This window comes from Salvelinus namaycush, chromosome 22, assembly GCF_016432855.1.
Source record: "Salvelinus namaycush isolate Seneca chromosome 22, SaNama_1.0, whole genome shotgun sequence".
Classification (NCBI taxonomy): domain Eukaryota; kingdom Metazoa; phylum Chordata; class Actinopteri; order Salmoniformes; family Salmonidae; genus Salvelinus; species Salvelinus namaycush.
The window spans coordinates 18,017,693-18,033,172 of record NC_052328.1 but is presented as its reverse complement, the minus strand read 5'-3'; the positions used below and the strand labels follow the sequence as shown (position 1 = coordinate 18,033,172).

Genomic DNA, 15,480 nt, shown 5'->3' with positions numbered 1-15,480 from the left:
CATGTTTTTCTACTTTCACGAACACGCGTGCACACACACAGAAATCAGAACCATGGACAGCCACATATTTAGCTTGGACTAAAAAAAATTGGGAATCTTTTAGTTGTCACTGTATTAGACTAAACCGAGGTGATAATGTTGAAGTTGAAATGGTGCTGGCATAGTGGAGGCAGCTCCTGTTTGCGACTTATGGTAACTCTGGTTCTAAATCAATAGTTGTTTAGTGGTCCAAAAATGTCTGAAACATTAACTTGCTTGACCATGCTGTAGGTAGGTCATGTAATTGTCTGTTACTGTACAAGCAATATGCTTTGTGGACTTCACTTGGAAAGAGGTTGATATCGGGTTTTATGATAAAACAAAAAGGTGTGAATTTATTCTGCCGTTGTCTCGGGCTTTAGGCCTATACCGTATAGCATGGTCACAAGGCAAATGAATTAACAGGATGTATAGAGCAAACAACGCAATTATCACAACACAGGTTGTAAATATGGCTTGGCTTCCCCAGTGATTTTACCAACGCACCGCTACTGGCCCTGTGTCTAGGACACTGGGGTATATAATACGAACGATCTAGAAAGGGGTATGAGCATTGAACGCAATTGCGTAACCCCCTCCTGTCTGCGATAAACGGATCAGCATCTCGTCACAGTCTCATTCAGCACCGGACTTGACTCATTCGTTTGCGCAGGTAGGCAATATTTTCCAATAACTACGCATGTGATACATTGTTTCAAATCTAATGCTGTAAATGGCGAATGACTGAATGTTTATATTTTCAATTTGCCCTTATATTGTTGTGCATAACGTTTGTGGGCGTGTGAATATTGCATTGTTGTTGGAAGCCAACAGTCGACTGCTAATGCGCATAGATAGGCCATATTCGAGTAAGCGTAGGCGATGAGAGAACATGGCGGCAGAGGCAGGAGGACGGTTTGGAAATCCTGCTAAATCCTTTAGACTTCATCAGAATTATCCGGTCGCGCTGCTAATTGTAGCACCTACCCCCGTATTACAGTCACCTGTTTTTAAATAGGCTACATGGACAGCAAAGTCAAATGAACAGTGGGGGGGGGAACTATTGCAAAGAAAAATAAACTATTGCAAAGCTACCAGAATTTTAATTTAGAAATAGCAGTCAGTTCTGGTTATATCTGGTATCAGCTCCCAGTGCACCTAGATAAGCATGCAGAACTAGGCTACTGTAACCATTTCCATACATTGCTCACCTAATGAAATGGTCTGTCATAAATATAAACAACCTAGTGTGTTGATCAATTTTGCAATTGGAAAATGAGATGAATTTGTGGTGTTTCTGTCATTGTCATGCAAGTCAATGAAAAGGAATCAACACTACTGTCCTAGTAAAACTGGCATTTATTTAAATGTCATTTGTGTTATGGTGTTATTCCCCAGCATTTAACCTGTGCATTCCACTGCAGTAGTCTGGCTTCAGAAATGGCTGCTGCACTTTCAATGCCAAGGCTCATGACAAAATGGAGGGTTGTCTGAGGTTACAGTTAGCAAGTTGATATGGAATAGGGAGGATATTCAGTGACATAAGAGCTGATTGTCTCAGTGTCTCACTGCTGAGCAGTGGCAGGTAGCCTAGCGGTTATAGTGTTGGGTGAGTATGCCTGAGCCGAGGTGAAAAATCAGTTGATGTGCCCTCGAGCAAGGCACTTAACCCTAATTTGCTCCAAGATCACTGTACTACGTCTGACCCTGTTAAACAACATTTCACTGCACCCATCCGGTGTGGCAATACAATTTTGTTTGGGGTGGCTGAGGAAAGGAGGGATAACTAGCTAGAAACTAACTGTGTCTTGAGCTTGATGCAGTTCTGTTCCCACTGACAGTTTGCTAACATTAAATGATTGCTGTTTGTTCTCGTGGTGCCATTTATGGGAAATTGTTTTTGTGTGTAAACTGTTTGTCCTTAGAAGCTATGCTGAGGCAGTAGCTGCTGGGGCTGTTAAGGAATGGGAAGTCAGCTGTAGTGTCCTTGTCCATGGTGCTGTAATTCACTGTATTCCCTTGCGGAGTCTTTGCCCAGGAAATCCTTTCAGATCCATAGACCGTGCTGCACTTTTCCACCTGCAGACTCTCTCACTGTCACTTTAACCAGTCAGCCATGGGCAAGGAGAAGCTCCACATCAACATTGTGGTGATCGGCCACGTGGACTCTGGCAAGTCCACCACCACTGGCCACCTGATCTACAAGTGCGGTGGCATTGACAAGAGGACCATCGAAAAGTTTGAGAAGGAGGCTGCTGAGGTGAGTAAGAGTTGGTACTGTACTTTGCAAACATCTATTGATAGTCTGTTCTTCTATTGGCCAACGTGTTATAAAAAGGCTCTGTACACTGCTGTTGTTGTATTAACCAATAATCTTCATAGGCTACCTAAAGATTGACACTTATATTGCCATATCTTGTCTAATTTGACAACCCATCTTGCCAATAGAATTCACTACCATTGACTTCTCCTCAGAAACGTCATATAACCAGTGACGTGTGTGTTTTTTTTCTCAGATGGGGAAGGGCTCCTTTAAGTATGCCTGGGTGCTGGACAAGCTGAAGGCAGAGAGGGAGCGTGGCATCACCATTGACATCTCACTGTGGAAATTTGAGACCAGCAAGTACTACGTCACCATTATCGACGCCCCCGGACACAGGGACTTCATCAAGAACATGATCACTGGAACATCCCAGGTCTGAATCACAATGGCACAGTCCTTCCTTACACACAGACACCTGCCAGGTCTTCATTCAAGTGCCTGGAAGTCTATTATTAAACTTGAAACTTTGGTTTTCCAGGCTAGCTTATAGCTGTACTATAACCACAGGCAATTTGTGGACTCAAAGTGCCATCTTAGTTGCATAGGACTTTTGAAAAACAATTGTATTTATTAATCACATGTTCTGGTGTTTACAGGCAGACTGTGCCGTGCTGATTGTGGCAGCCGGTGTGGGTGAATTCGAGGCCGGCATCTCAAAGAACGGGCAGACCCGCGAGCACGCCCTCCTGGCCTACACCCTGGGGGTCAAGCAGCTGATCGTGGGCATCAACAAGATGGACTCCACTGAGCCCAACTACAGCCAGAAGCGTTATGAGGAGATTGTGAAGGAAGTCAGCACCTACATCAAGAAGATTGGCTACAACCCGGATACGGTAGCCTTTGTTCCCATTTCTGGCTGGAACGGAGACAACATGCTGGAGGCCAGTCCTAATGTACGTAAGCAAGAAGCTAAAGGGCATTTATTTTTTATATTTATACTAGGATAGCATTGCGGACTATGAGTATATGTAATATAATCTAGCGGTGTGCCGATCTCGTCATACACGTAAACGTATCCGTTTTATCACTTGATACCCATAAAACCAGGAAGTGCGCTTTAAATGCTGCTAATTAAATGCTGGTAAAGCCTATACCTCAAGTGCACATTACTGGGCATTGTTATGTTCCTTCACTCATTCATACACATTGTTCAAAGGTAAACGACCCGGACAGATAAATGCTCATTAGGGCCATTTACTTAGTCCTATTCAATTATCAACAAAATAAGCTAATAAATACCATAATGCATGGCTGGCTACTACTGCATGCATTTATTCCAGACACAGATTTAGAGGAAGCTAGGCTAATTTGCTTGCCCCTTATACTGCTTCACAGCATAACTTCTCACCTGACACTTATGCCACAACATTTGTATAATTAAAATATCAACATTGGTAATTTCATTTTCGAATAATCTGTCACTCGGTAAACAAGCCTGGGCCAGAATAAATAATAGCAAGAAGCATGGGCTTGGATCACGACATAAGATGTCAACAATGGAATAATTATACTGACAGACAAAGTAGGACTACTAAACAACGCCAAGTAGACAGAATATATGGCCTTAACAAAGTCTATGGAAAATAACTAGATTGTTGTTCAATCACTAGCTACGGATTCATACATGATGTTTGGAGAAGGGGAGACTTGTGCCCCGAGAAGAGTGACTGTTAGTGAAACAGCCGTGCATGGCTGGGTCAATTAGAGCAGACGGAGAGCGGCTTGTTCTAATCCAATTGTTGCAGAAGGCTCAACAAATAGTCCGCCAGTTTCTTTACAGACAGAAGAACTAGTCAATAGTTTGGAGCACACAGAGCTTCACACTGTTTTAGTGAAAGAAAGATGCGTGATGGCAGCTGAAAATAAAACATGTCCGATCACTGATAATTACAAAACAAATACTTGTCAATCGTATTATGAAAATTCTCCATATCCGGTATGATACTAGTTTTATCCGATTATTCGGCACACCCCTAATATAATCTGCTCTCCGCTTTAATTTGAAGAAAGTAAGTCAATGAAAAATGTGGAGCACGGCACACTTTATAACTTTGACCTACTGCTCACTCGGGTCTCCTGCATCCTCAGATGACCTGGTTTAAGGGATGGAAGATCACCAGGAAGGATGGCAGTTCGTCCGGGACCACCCTGCTGGAAGCTCTGGATGCTATTCAGCCCCCGTCCCGCCCCACCGACAAGCCCCTCCGCCTACCCCTGCAAGATGTCTACAAGATTGGAGGTGAGCATGATACATTCTAGGGATGTAACGATTCACAGATATGCATCGGTCCCTGATTCAAATGTTTAAGATACAAGTGCATTGGTCTGCGTACCCCAAACTGAAGCATGCATCGGTCCGAAAATGTATTAAAACTTAACAAAATCGCTGGTTCAGTTATATAAAAAATAAATTCTACCTTCCGAAAATACCTCATCTATTGTGACAACTGATGTGTCGGCTCCTTCTGTGTCAAACTGCATACAACTTTGCTGACACTGCAAAATACTAATTAATCATTATGGGGGGAATTCCAACACGAGCTAAGCGCCCGTAAATGGAACGTAATTCCCTTTTTATGCACTTCTCTCTCTACGCCTATTCTGACCTTGAATTTAAGCATTATTAACCCACTATTCGTTTGGGGTGCAGATTTTGTTTTATTTTTAAAGTTTGACATCTCAGCCAGCAGTGGTTCTTCCTTTAAAAGTTACGAGTTTATGCTGCGACCGTTTGTGGTAGGTAGTGGTATTCTGTCATTGCACCACACTATCACAAGGGGGAGTTATAACGCTGATCTATCGGTAGGTCTAAACTGTGGCGTTTTCAGTCAGAGTCTCTCCTCTGGCACGAGAGTCCTGCATCAGGCCACAACAACTGTCGGTGGTCCTGGAGTTAAGAGAGAACTTGGATAAATACAAATGGGGGAATTTCACTTGACCATGTGGACTGACGATTTCCCCCAAAAATATGCACAGTGAGCTTTTGTTTTCTCTCCTTCTGAAAACAGAAATAATTCTAAATAACTAACTGGCTTTATTTACAAATTAGTAAGAATGTCTCACCCCATGTTCAAGAATGGCCTTTTTCCCTTTATTCAGATTACTACAATCGCTCACTTTTGGTTATTTGAAACGAAATCAACAAAATATAATACTTTTTTTAAACAAAGTGATTATTATTATTAACCCTACATTAGAATTATATAAAAGCCCCTTAGGTATTCTCACAGATCAGATTTGCCCTAATGAAAAATTCCCCTTAGATATTCATTTAGAATCCTCCAATCCTCTAAATTAAATTGGCGGAGAGTCAGGCGGCATTGGCGGAGTTGAAGAGGGCGAGGAACAAGATGGAGTCACAATCTATACCAGGCAAACATGCAGATAATTATTTCAACTACATTTTAGTTGCAACAAGTTCGATCGGGTTTAAATCAGGAGACCTACATGTAGAGATGAAAAAAATATTTCTAGATCTACTGTAGGCTATTAGCAGGACAATAGACACGATATGGTCCCAAAAACACCTCTGACATAGGGTCCAGCATGTCTCTTGATGATGCTCGGGTTGATTCCGGTGTAAGTTATCTGGCCCAATTATATTACTTGGGGCTCGGGCCTATTTATGGCTACTCTCTGGCAGATGATTACAGGGGCTGCTTTATATAATTAACATTTCATTATTTATTTATTTTCTGTGATAAAAAAAATAAAATGAACATTTAAATTAAATTCTTTAAGAGCCCTGTTTTAGTATTTTAGTATTTTGATACTGTGCAAGGAAATTGATCAGTGTTAAAAACTGGATGGGGTCCCGAGTGGCGCAGCGGTCTAAGACACTGCTTTGCAGTGCAAACTGCATTGCTACAGATGCTGGTTCGATACCCGTGCTGGCTGTGACCGGGATACCCATGAGGCGATGCACAATTGGCCAGTGTCGTTTGGGTTAGGGGAGGGTTTGGCCGGCCAGCGGGCTTTTAGTTTCTCTCCCTCTAAAAACAGGAAGAGAAAACAAATGTAGCAAGCTGTGAATTCTGCAAACAACGTTTCTAGGATGGGCTAATAGCAGGACAATAGACTCAACCTTTACAAAGTCTAATAGCTCAGCTACTGTAGGTGTGAACCCCCCCCCCCCACCCACTTGCAATGTATTAAGTACTCTAAAGGTTTACATTTATAACTCTAAATCTCATGCAACTGCAAAATGTCAGATCAGGCATATATTGTACAGTATTTATGCTTTCCTTAATAAAATAAGGATAAAAATACTCTTTCAAAAATGCAGATGTTTATTTCAACTATCAGCAGGACAATAGGGAATAAATATCACTGAATGACATGGACTGGTCTTGATTAATCAATCAGATTTTTATTTGGAAATGTTAGGATCATTTTTTGCTCTTCACTCGCAGTCACTTAGTAGCCTAGGCCTACTCCCGACCGGTCAACACAAGTTTCTTCAGCGGTCTTCTGACTGTGATTAGAGTGATGTTGATTGCCTTTGCCGATCGCTCATCATCTTCAACCATCAGTGAGTCCATCTTACCGAGTCCACCAAATGCATTGTTTTAAGTACTCTAAAACCCAATTTGCCCCAACAAAAAAATGCATCAACCCCTACAAATATATTAATTTATTATTAACCCTGCATTATAATTGTAATGCAGATGTTTATTTCGTTATGGATCCATAATGAATTACTATGTGAATAAATATCATTGAATGACGTGGTCAACTATTTCAGCACCGCTTCACACTCATGGCTTTATTTTCACTGAATCTCTGTTTGGCTATTGGTTAGCCTGCAATTAGGGTGTGGAAATGTTAGGATTATTTTGCTCTTAGTACAGTAGCCTACTCCCGACTGGTCACGTTGTACAGCGTCCTGAGGGTTTCGGTTGAAGTTTTTCTTGGAATAGAAACACCATAATATTAATCAAATGAATTAAGCTAGATTTAATAAAATCAATCCCATATACTATGTTCTTACAAAAAAAAGGTTTTAAATTCTCAGCCAATATGTTCAGCCAACAGCCAATATAAAAAAGTCACATGCTTCTCAAAGATGCCTTCTGGTGGTCAAACTAGCACTAATTAGCATTAAATGGCAACAATAGCTGACACTTAAATAACTTGACATAGAATTCTGCGGCAGCCCGCAAGGTGTGGTGCAGTACGGCACAACTTTTAAAGGAAGAAGCACTGTACACCGTATTCTGACCTTGACTTAATTCCTTCATAATTCCTCCACCTTTATGCGCGATGAAACAATGATTAAGGTCACCCAACCTATCGGTTCCAAATGGAACATCTATACCCCCCGCAATAGAAATAACGCCCTTCTCCATACGCTAATTTACAAATTGATAAGAGATGTTGATAATAGGTAAATGTGTAAGCGGATTGTAAATATAAATACATTGTTTAAGATCTATTTTACCTTATGATCGCTGGAGACAAACGTGAAACCAGTCATATGGCAGCAAACTGAAACACATCAACAGATCACCTTTTCCACAGTGAAGTTTATAAAACGCTGGCCTTAACTTGGGATGAAATTTGGAGACCCAAGCTATAGGCTTCTGTAACCATGTGCAAATGACAGTAGAGCGCCAAACCTAGAGTTGAATTATGATTTCTAGAATGTTTAATACAATTTTTGTAACAATGTATAGTGTTAAATATTAGCCACTATCAGTAGCCACCGTCAGTTTACATTACATACACCGCATACATTTATAATGGTCATTGACTTGTTAATTTAATTTTGCATCATTCCATTACATCATTAGTTTACCTATGCTCGTGTGGTTGTTCCTGTGGATCGCTAGCAATAGTGGATCATATTAGGCTAACATATTACGAGTTGTGCAATCAATTGGGACATGTAGCCTATTTGAATCATTATGGGACTCAGACCATACGTAGCAGTTTAAACCTGGAGCACAGTTCATGACAAAAACACTGTTTGAGGATTATTAGGGTAGATTTATAGGACTACTGTTCAACCCCTATTGTACACTTTACTCACCTTCAATATTTCATGGATTGAACAATAGGGCAACTTTCAGGATTAATCAAACCACTTTCACTAATATATTTAGTACGTAAAGGCTCTCCATATCAGTTTTTTTTATTATTCATTTTGCCCTGGATGGTTTGAGCTGTCTGGCTGGTGATGGTGAGCAAGGAGAGGCAGGAAGCAGAAGATCCAGTGCATGGTTTTTATTTTAAGGCTCTTGGAGCAGAAGCAGGTATAAATATACAAATCATCCAACAAGGTGCTGGACCAGGCTCAAAGAAAATAATAAACTAGTCAGATTAATATAAAAAACTGAAGATCAGTCTGACTAGCCCCTAGGGCTCAGAACAACCCTAACTAACCCCTGCAGAGACAGGTGGCAATCTTCCTTCCCATAAAGCTCTACATCTGAGCATTTATAACCTGGCAGAGACCAGGTGACAGGAAACACTTGTAATTGAAAGCACTTTGTCAAACTAAGCCAAGAAACACTTTGCAAAGTAAACAACTACAATAACAGTTTAGATACTATAACCTGTACAATACAGAATTATCTAGAATAATTTTAAAGAGCTGGACTAGGGAAGAAACTCTTTCCCCCAATTAGTAATGGAGTGTCCCTTAATGAGCAGACAATAATGACCTGTGCACTCGGAGGCCACGCCCCTCCACATGCTACAATACAGCTCAAACATTTATAAGTACTGCTTTAGACTGGTAAATAGTACTGCCTTAGACTAGCAACATAACTAATAAACAATCTGATTTACTTCATGTCTTCAGTCATTTCTAGTCAATGTTTAGAAATTATTTAGTATAGATCAAACACAGGTGACACTCAACCAAAATTATTATTTGGTGAGGTAACCTAGCAATTATATTAGTGTATACTGTTGAATGGGATTAGTGAGGAAGCACAGTTAGCTTTCACAATTCATGAATACTTTACTAACCCTTGCCATAATATGCACTTGGTCTTTTACCATATATCTTCTGTATACCACCCCTACCCCACACAACACAACTGATTGGCTCAAACTCATTAAGGAAAGAAATTCCACAAATGAACTCTTAACAAGGCACACCTGTTAATTGAAATGCATTCCAGGTGACGACCTCATAAAGCTGGTTGAGTTAATGCCAAGAGTGTGCAAAGCTGTCAAAAGGCAAAGGGTGGCTACTTTGAAGAACCTCAAATATAAAATATATTTTGATTACTACATGATTCCATATGTGTTATTTCATAGTGTTGATGTCTTCACTGGGCCCAGCTCATGAGCTTCATCAGCAGCAGATTTTATTTAGATTGGAAAATCTAGTGTTTATGCATCAAACTGAATCGCACCGAATCGTTTAACTAAAACGCATCGTTCCTGTATCGTATCAGAGCCCATGTATCTAGATATGTATCGTCTTGAAAGGGAAAGATGCACATCCCTAATACATCCCTTCCTCATCCTCTCTCTACCTTCACTTTCTTATCCGCTCTCCCTCAGGTATTGGCACAGTGCCTGTGGGGCGTGTGGAGACGGGCATGATCAAGCCAGGCATGGTGGTGACCTTTGCCCCTGTTAATGTGACCACTGAGGTGAAGTCTGTGGAGATGCACCACGAGGCCCTGACCGAAGCAATGCCCGGAGACAACGTGGGCTTCAATGTCAAGAATGTGTCTGTCAAGGACATTCGCCGTGGCAACGTGGCCGGAGACAGCAAGAACGACCCCCCAATGGAGGCAGCAGTCTTCACTGCTCAGGTGGGCAGGACTAGATACACACTCACAGCTACTGTAGAGGTGTAAAAACCATAGAACCAAAGGACATACAACTAAAAACGATGTTCAACTATGATACACAGTAGTGATCACATGGATAAAAATATTGGTGGTGATGATACAGCTTGGCAGTTACTATTAATATCCCATCTATTCCTTTCCTCATTCATTCTGCTCTTCTCTCACATATCTATTTGTGGCACAGTGTGATGAGCTGTGGGGAACAAGTTTTGGCAGTAAAGAGGCCAACATCTAAAATCAGTGCTGATACAGGTGCTGACAGAACAACCATGTTAACTGTGTCTGATATCTCCTCTAGGTGATCATCCTGAACCACCCAGGGCAGATCAGTGCTGGCTATGCCCCAGTGCTGGACTGCCACACTGCCCACATCGCCTGCAAGTTTGCTGAGCTCAAGGAGAAGATTGACCGTCGCTCAGGCAAGAAGCTGGAGGACAACCCAAAGGCTCTGAAGTCTGGAGACGCCGCCATTGTGGACATGGTCCCGGGAAAGCCCATGTGTGTGGAGAGCTTCTCAGAGTACCCTCCACTGGGTGAGTACTGTTGGGTAGCATAACTCTTGGGCCTGGTTGGAATTCTTTGAAAATGATTCCACTCTCCCTTGAAGTTACCTTGGATCTGACATCCTCTCTCTGCAGGTCGTTTTGCAGTGCGTGACATGCGCCAGACTGTGGCAGTCGGGGTGATCAAGGGTGTTGAGAAGAAAGCCCCCTCCACTGGTAAGGTCACCAAGTCTGCCCAAAAGGCCCAGAAGACCAAATGAATGTTGTGCTGTGCTGCTGACTCAAGAGTCACCCATAGCAGGACAGTAGTCACCCAACTCCACCCCCCTATCGGCTGCTGCAACTCCATAGTCAAAGACTGGTTAATAATCACAATGCATCGCAAAAGTATCAGAAGGAAAGAAACAAATATTAAGCCTAGTCCTTAAGACAGCGTTTGTTCCCCCTCTCATTTCAAAGTGGTTAGATTCATGTGTATTTATTTACGTTGTAATAGCACATTGCTAGTTTTAAACGTGTACTGTTAAATATGTGAATGACCATGTTCCCCATGTGTGAGATATTGTAACCATAGAGGGGCGTGTAAACTGCCACCCCCTTCCTCTCTGTACTGCAGTTAGAAGTCACTCTTCACGTGATCTGTTGTCTTGCTTTTAGTGTTTGTTTGTAAACTACCTGGTGCTTTATAGTAGCCTTTGGTAATAACTTAACTCTTACAAGTAGAAAATCATTTCTCTAAAGTGTATGTTGTGTTATAGCTTTAAAGTAAAAAATGATATTGTCTTACTCTAGGCACACTGAGTATACCAATCGTTGACTCTCCAAGCACTTTTAATTGGCGTTTTGCTATCTTTGCACTGGAAAACTTTTAATTGGCAGAAGCTGTTGCACCTTACTCTGTTCGAGATGGCACAAGACTCATGACATTAAAGATCATTTAACCAACCAGAATGTCTCAACCCTTTTTCGATTGAATTATTGAAGTGAATCATTAAATTGCTCTAAGCTGTGCGTTCTATTTCATCGATAACTGAGGAGAAATCTTATACTGTTTAACTGGGTTTGCGTTGTCATTTGCCATTGTGTAGTAAACTAGTTAATTAATGAGGGCCAGGAAAAGTACAAGTTACATACAGTATCTATCGTTGTATCGGGGGGCAGGTAGCCTAGTGGTTAGTGTTGGGCCAGTAACCAAAAGGTTGCTAGATCGAATCCCCGAGCTGACAAGGTCAAATCTGTAGTTCTGCCCCAGCACAACCCACTGTTCCTAGGCCAAATAAAATAAAAATGCAAGTCCTTGATGGAAGATGGGGATTTAGAGTTGTCATACATTTATCACATGATTAACCTGACAATAGCATATATCTGTTACATGTATTTTGTATTACACTGGGTGGAAATACACTCCAATGTATTTTCTAACAAGATACTTTTGAGGTAAAACATTTTTTTAAGAGCTTCACCATTATGGCTCCCTTTCAAGTATATGAACTAAATGCATATATGCAAAGCATTATTCTAATGAGCTCCACCCGAAAAAAGGCAAACAATAATCCCCAGTGTGTTTTGCAGTTCATTTTGGTATGTTCACTTTCACATATACATTTATTTAACAGACACTCTTATCCAGAGTGACTGCTAGTCAGCGCATTCAACTAAGGTGTCATAGCAAGTAAAAATGTTTCTGTAACCATTGAGAATGTTGTTGCTGTTTGGGTCAGCTACTTGCAAATGTATTTCTGTATTTAAAAAAAATCATTTTTATTAAATACATTTCAAAATGCAAATATTGTTTATTTTGATCCATTGATCTTTATATTTTGTCATTTGTGCCCATCCGTGGTGGTAGGTAGAAGCTCAATCATGTGACAAGCGTGGGGTAGGCGTTAATGTGCTTTTGTTTATTTTGGCTCACTAGTTTGCGACACGAGGGCGATGAGCTGATACTGTATATAGAAAGGGGAGTGTTCACAATCACATTTCATCAAACCAAAACAGCGAAGACGATCATTTCTCTGTCATAGTAGACACTAGTGGGTGTCGCATCACGGTCATACATACTACAATGAGCGGGAGAGGGAAGCCAAAAAAAAGTCCAGCCGGGCCCGCGCAAAGAGTCCAGCCGGGGCCAGAACCAGTGTGTGCCAAGAATGGTTCCGTTGGAGGTTGACATGCAGTGATGGACACGAAGGAAACGCAACAGATTCCTGAGGAAAAGAAACCCAAGGAGCATAATCAGCCTAAGTGCACCACTGAGGGAAAGCCAACTGTGCCACCAGAGACCGGATCAAGAATTGTTGACTCACATCAGGATAAGATCCTGTTTACAACACTTGATAAATTAAAGATTAAGAGGACAGATAAATCGGAATCATCAAGAATGGTCAATGACGTGGTAAAGTGTATAAGTGACCACATGAAAAAGTGTACAGAATGCTTCAAAAATGTAAATGTTCTGCGCACTGGAAGTTACTACGAAAATCTAAAGGTGGGTCATTAAATTAAATTGTGCACCACCAACGTGACCCAATACGCTTGCATGCCTTACAGATATCTTATGTTTTGATCAATATAGATTTCTAATCCCGACGAATTTGACGATGTTTTATTGTCCGGTCGAGCGGGTGGATATTCGGCCATTTGGGGATGATGGAGCTTTTTATAGCGTGGCATTTAAACGGGGAAAACACCCTCTGGATCCCTTTCTAAATAAGGATAAGGACAACACGGTATCTGCGAGTGAAATGCTTTCGGAGTTCAGAAACGAAGTGATAAAGTCTGTGAAGAAACAGAAAGGTGTGTATGACTGCAGAGCGCGCTTCCCACATGCATAAACGATTGATTGGTTTGTATGTTGTATAAGTAGAAAAATTGTGTATTGAAAAACATTTATTTGCATTTCACTTCTTTCAAGACGTGTTGTTGGAGAAGAAGAAGAAGGGTTGCCCGGCGGTGACCTTAACGATAAACGGGACGGGAACTGTCCCCATCTCACTGGACATTGTTCTGGGACTACAGGTCAAATCGAGCTGGCCCACTTTCGCCCAGGAAGGCTTCAAAATAGACAACTGGCTTGGGACCAAAGTGAAGAAATTACTTAAGTCACAGTCATACTACCTCGTTCCGAAGTATGAGGGAAAGGGCACGGTGGAACTGGAAGGGGTCTGCGCTAGAGGTAACCATTAGGTCAACAAGATGTACACATAAAACATGTGATCACTTTCATTTGTGATGTATTCATTAGAGTTCGGTTGAAAGGAGACGTGGCATGTATGGCCTTTTGCCAAGTTTCCTAAATGTTTTTTCTTGTGTTATGCATAGACTCTTGGCGCATCTCATTCTCGCATGTGGAGAAGAGTATCCTAACAAATCATGGCTCTCAGAAGACCTGTTGCGAGGCCAGCGGAATTCGCTGCTGCAGGTAAGTCTACTTTAGAATGTATACTGTAGTCATAATGCCCTGGCAAAACCTTGACAAATTGTCAGCTACAGTACATGGAATCATTAACGAGAAGTGTACTTTCCATATAGTAGACCTTTAAATTGTATATTTCTTAATTTATTAACCAAACCCATTTACTTTGATAAATTGTGTATGATCATGTGTGCATGAGGCTGCCCATTTTCTTCCTTCAGGAAGGACTGTCTGAAGCTTCTGAAGCACCTGTTAAGCCTTTTGAAGGCAGAGAACCCTAGTCTGTCCAAGTTCTGTTCCTACCATGCAAAGACCACCCTTCTGCACGCATGCTGCTCCAGGACCAAAGACAGTGACTGGGAGGCGACGCAGCTGGGACCCTGCTTCCAGCAGCTGCTGAGGGACTTTGAGGGCCACCTGAAAGACGGCAAGCTCCCCAACTTCTTCATCCCCACACACAACCTGCTGGGCTCTGGCCACGACCGCAAGAGCTGCCAGATCCTGGCCCAGTGCATTGAGGAGCAGCGCAACAAAGGTTTCCCTGTCTTCGGCTAGTGAGTCGGGACTACCTCGATCACTGCACCCTTAATGACTCACCCAGAGCCCCAATAGACATAAGTGAAGTACAGCTGTGGTCCCATAATGTTGTCTATTCTAAAAGCAATGGCATAGGCAGGAGGAATTGAAGAGCAGAGTCAGAAGTTGAGATTTAATTCAGATCAGAACAGTTTTGAGTCTTCTCAGAGATGATACATGGAGAAGAGCAGTTGGCTCTCACTCAAATTATAAAAAGGTAATTTAAACAATGTCTGTACAACACTATGAATTATTCAATAAAACAAAAATGTGTAACACAAAAAAGGATGAACGCGGGAGTTTTCAGAACTGAAGTTGCAAGTTGCTTCTTCCTCTCCTGAAAAATTAAGAAACACAGATTTGACAATTGGCAAAGGGATATTGGACTCTAGGGGCAAACATGAGCTGTCGGTGAGGATTTTAACAGTTTAAAAATAATACAATTCAGGAAATCTTGCTACGAAGTACGTCAACACCAGCTATAATTGGTGTGACCACTCTGTCATATTATCGGACTCAAACTGTCTAACAGAGAGAATGTGTGCGTGATGTGAACACACTGCGTGTTGTGTTTTCCACAGCATTTGTATTTCTGTTCAGCTTTTTCCACCAAAAGCAGTTTCTTTGTTAATAGCCATGCATTGGAATTTAAGGCCCGAGGGCAGTGGTGTTTTCAGCTGAATATCAATAAATTGCAACGTGTATGTGCCAAATATCCTACTTTTCAATAAAAGGGAATAAATAGCAAAGATGTCTCATCTGTGAACCCAAAGGACTAGACTATTGTTGACACATCAGCCCTTCTCTTCACACATATGCTTAACCTGTGTA

At 41.6% G+C, this 15,480-nt stretch overlaps 2 protein-coding genes across 2 annotated transcripts; both read left to right on the top strand.

Annotated features, from left to right (window-relative positions):
• Positions 1–1,826: 1,826 nt before the first annotated feature.
• Positions 1,827–11,568, top strand: eef1a1a (eukaryotic translation elongation factor 1 alpha 1a). Its single transcript, XM_038960539.1, has 7 exons — positions 1,827–2,278; positions 2,535–2,714; positions 2,938–3,234; positions 4,430–4,580; positions 9,860–10,116; positions 10,454–10,688; positions 10,794–11,568. The coding sequence occupies exons 1-7, from the start codon at positions 2,135–2,137 to the stop codon at positions 10,916–10,918; spliced, it is 1,389 nt and encodes a 462-aa protein (XP_038816467.1). The 5' UTR covers positions 1,827–2,134; the 3' UTR covers positions 10,919–11,568.
• Positions 11,569–12,837: 1,269 nt separating this feature from the next.
• Positions 12,838–14,628, top strand: cgas (cyclic GMP-AMP synthase). Its single transcript, XM_038960172.1, is given in 6 exon segments — positions 12,838–13,146; positions 13,234–13,256; positions 13,258–13,454; positions 13,573–13,833; positions 13,980–14,079; positions 14,295–14,628. Coding segments are annotated over 6 exon segments (1,224 nt in total).
• The last annotated feature ends 852 nt before the right edge of the window (positions 14,629–15,480 follow it).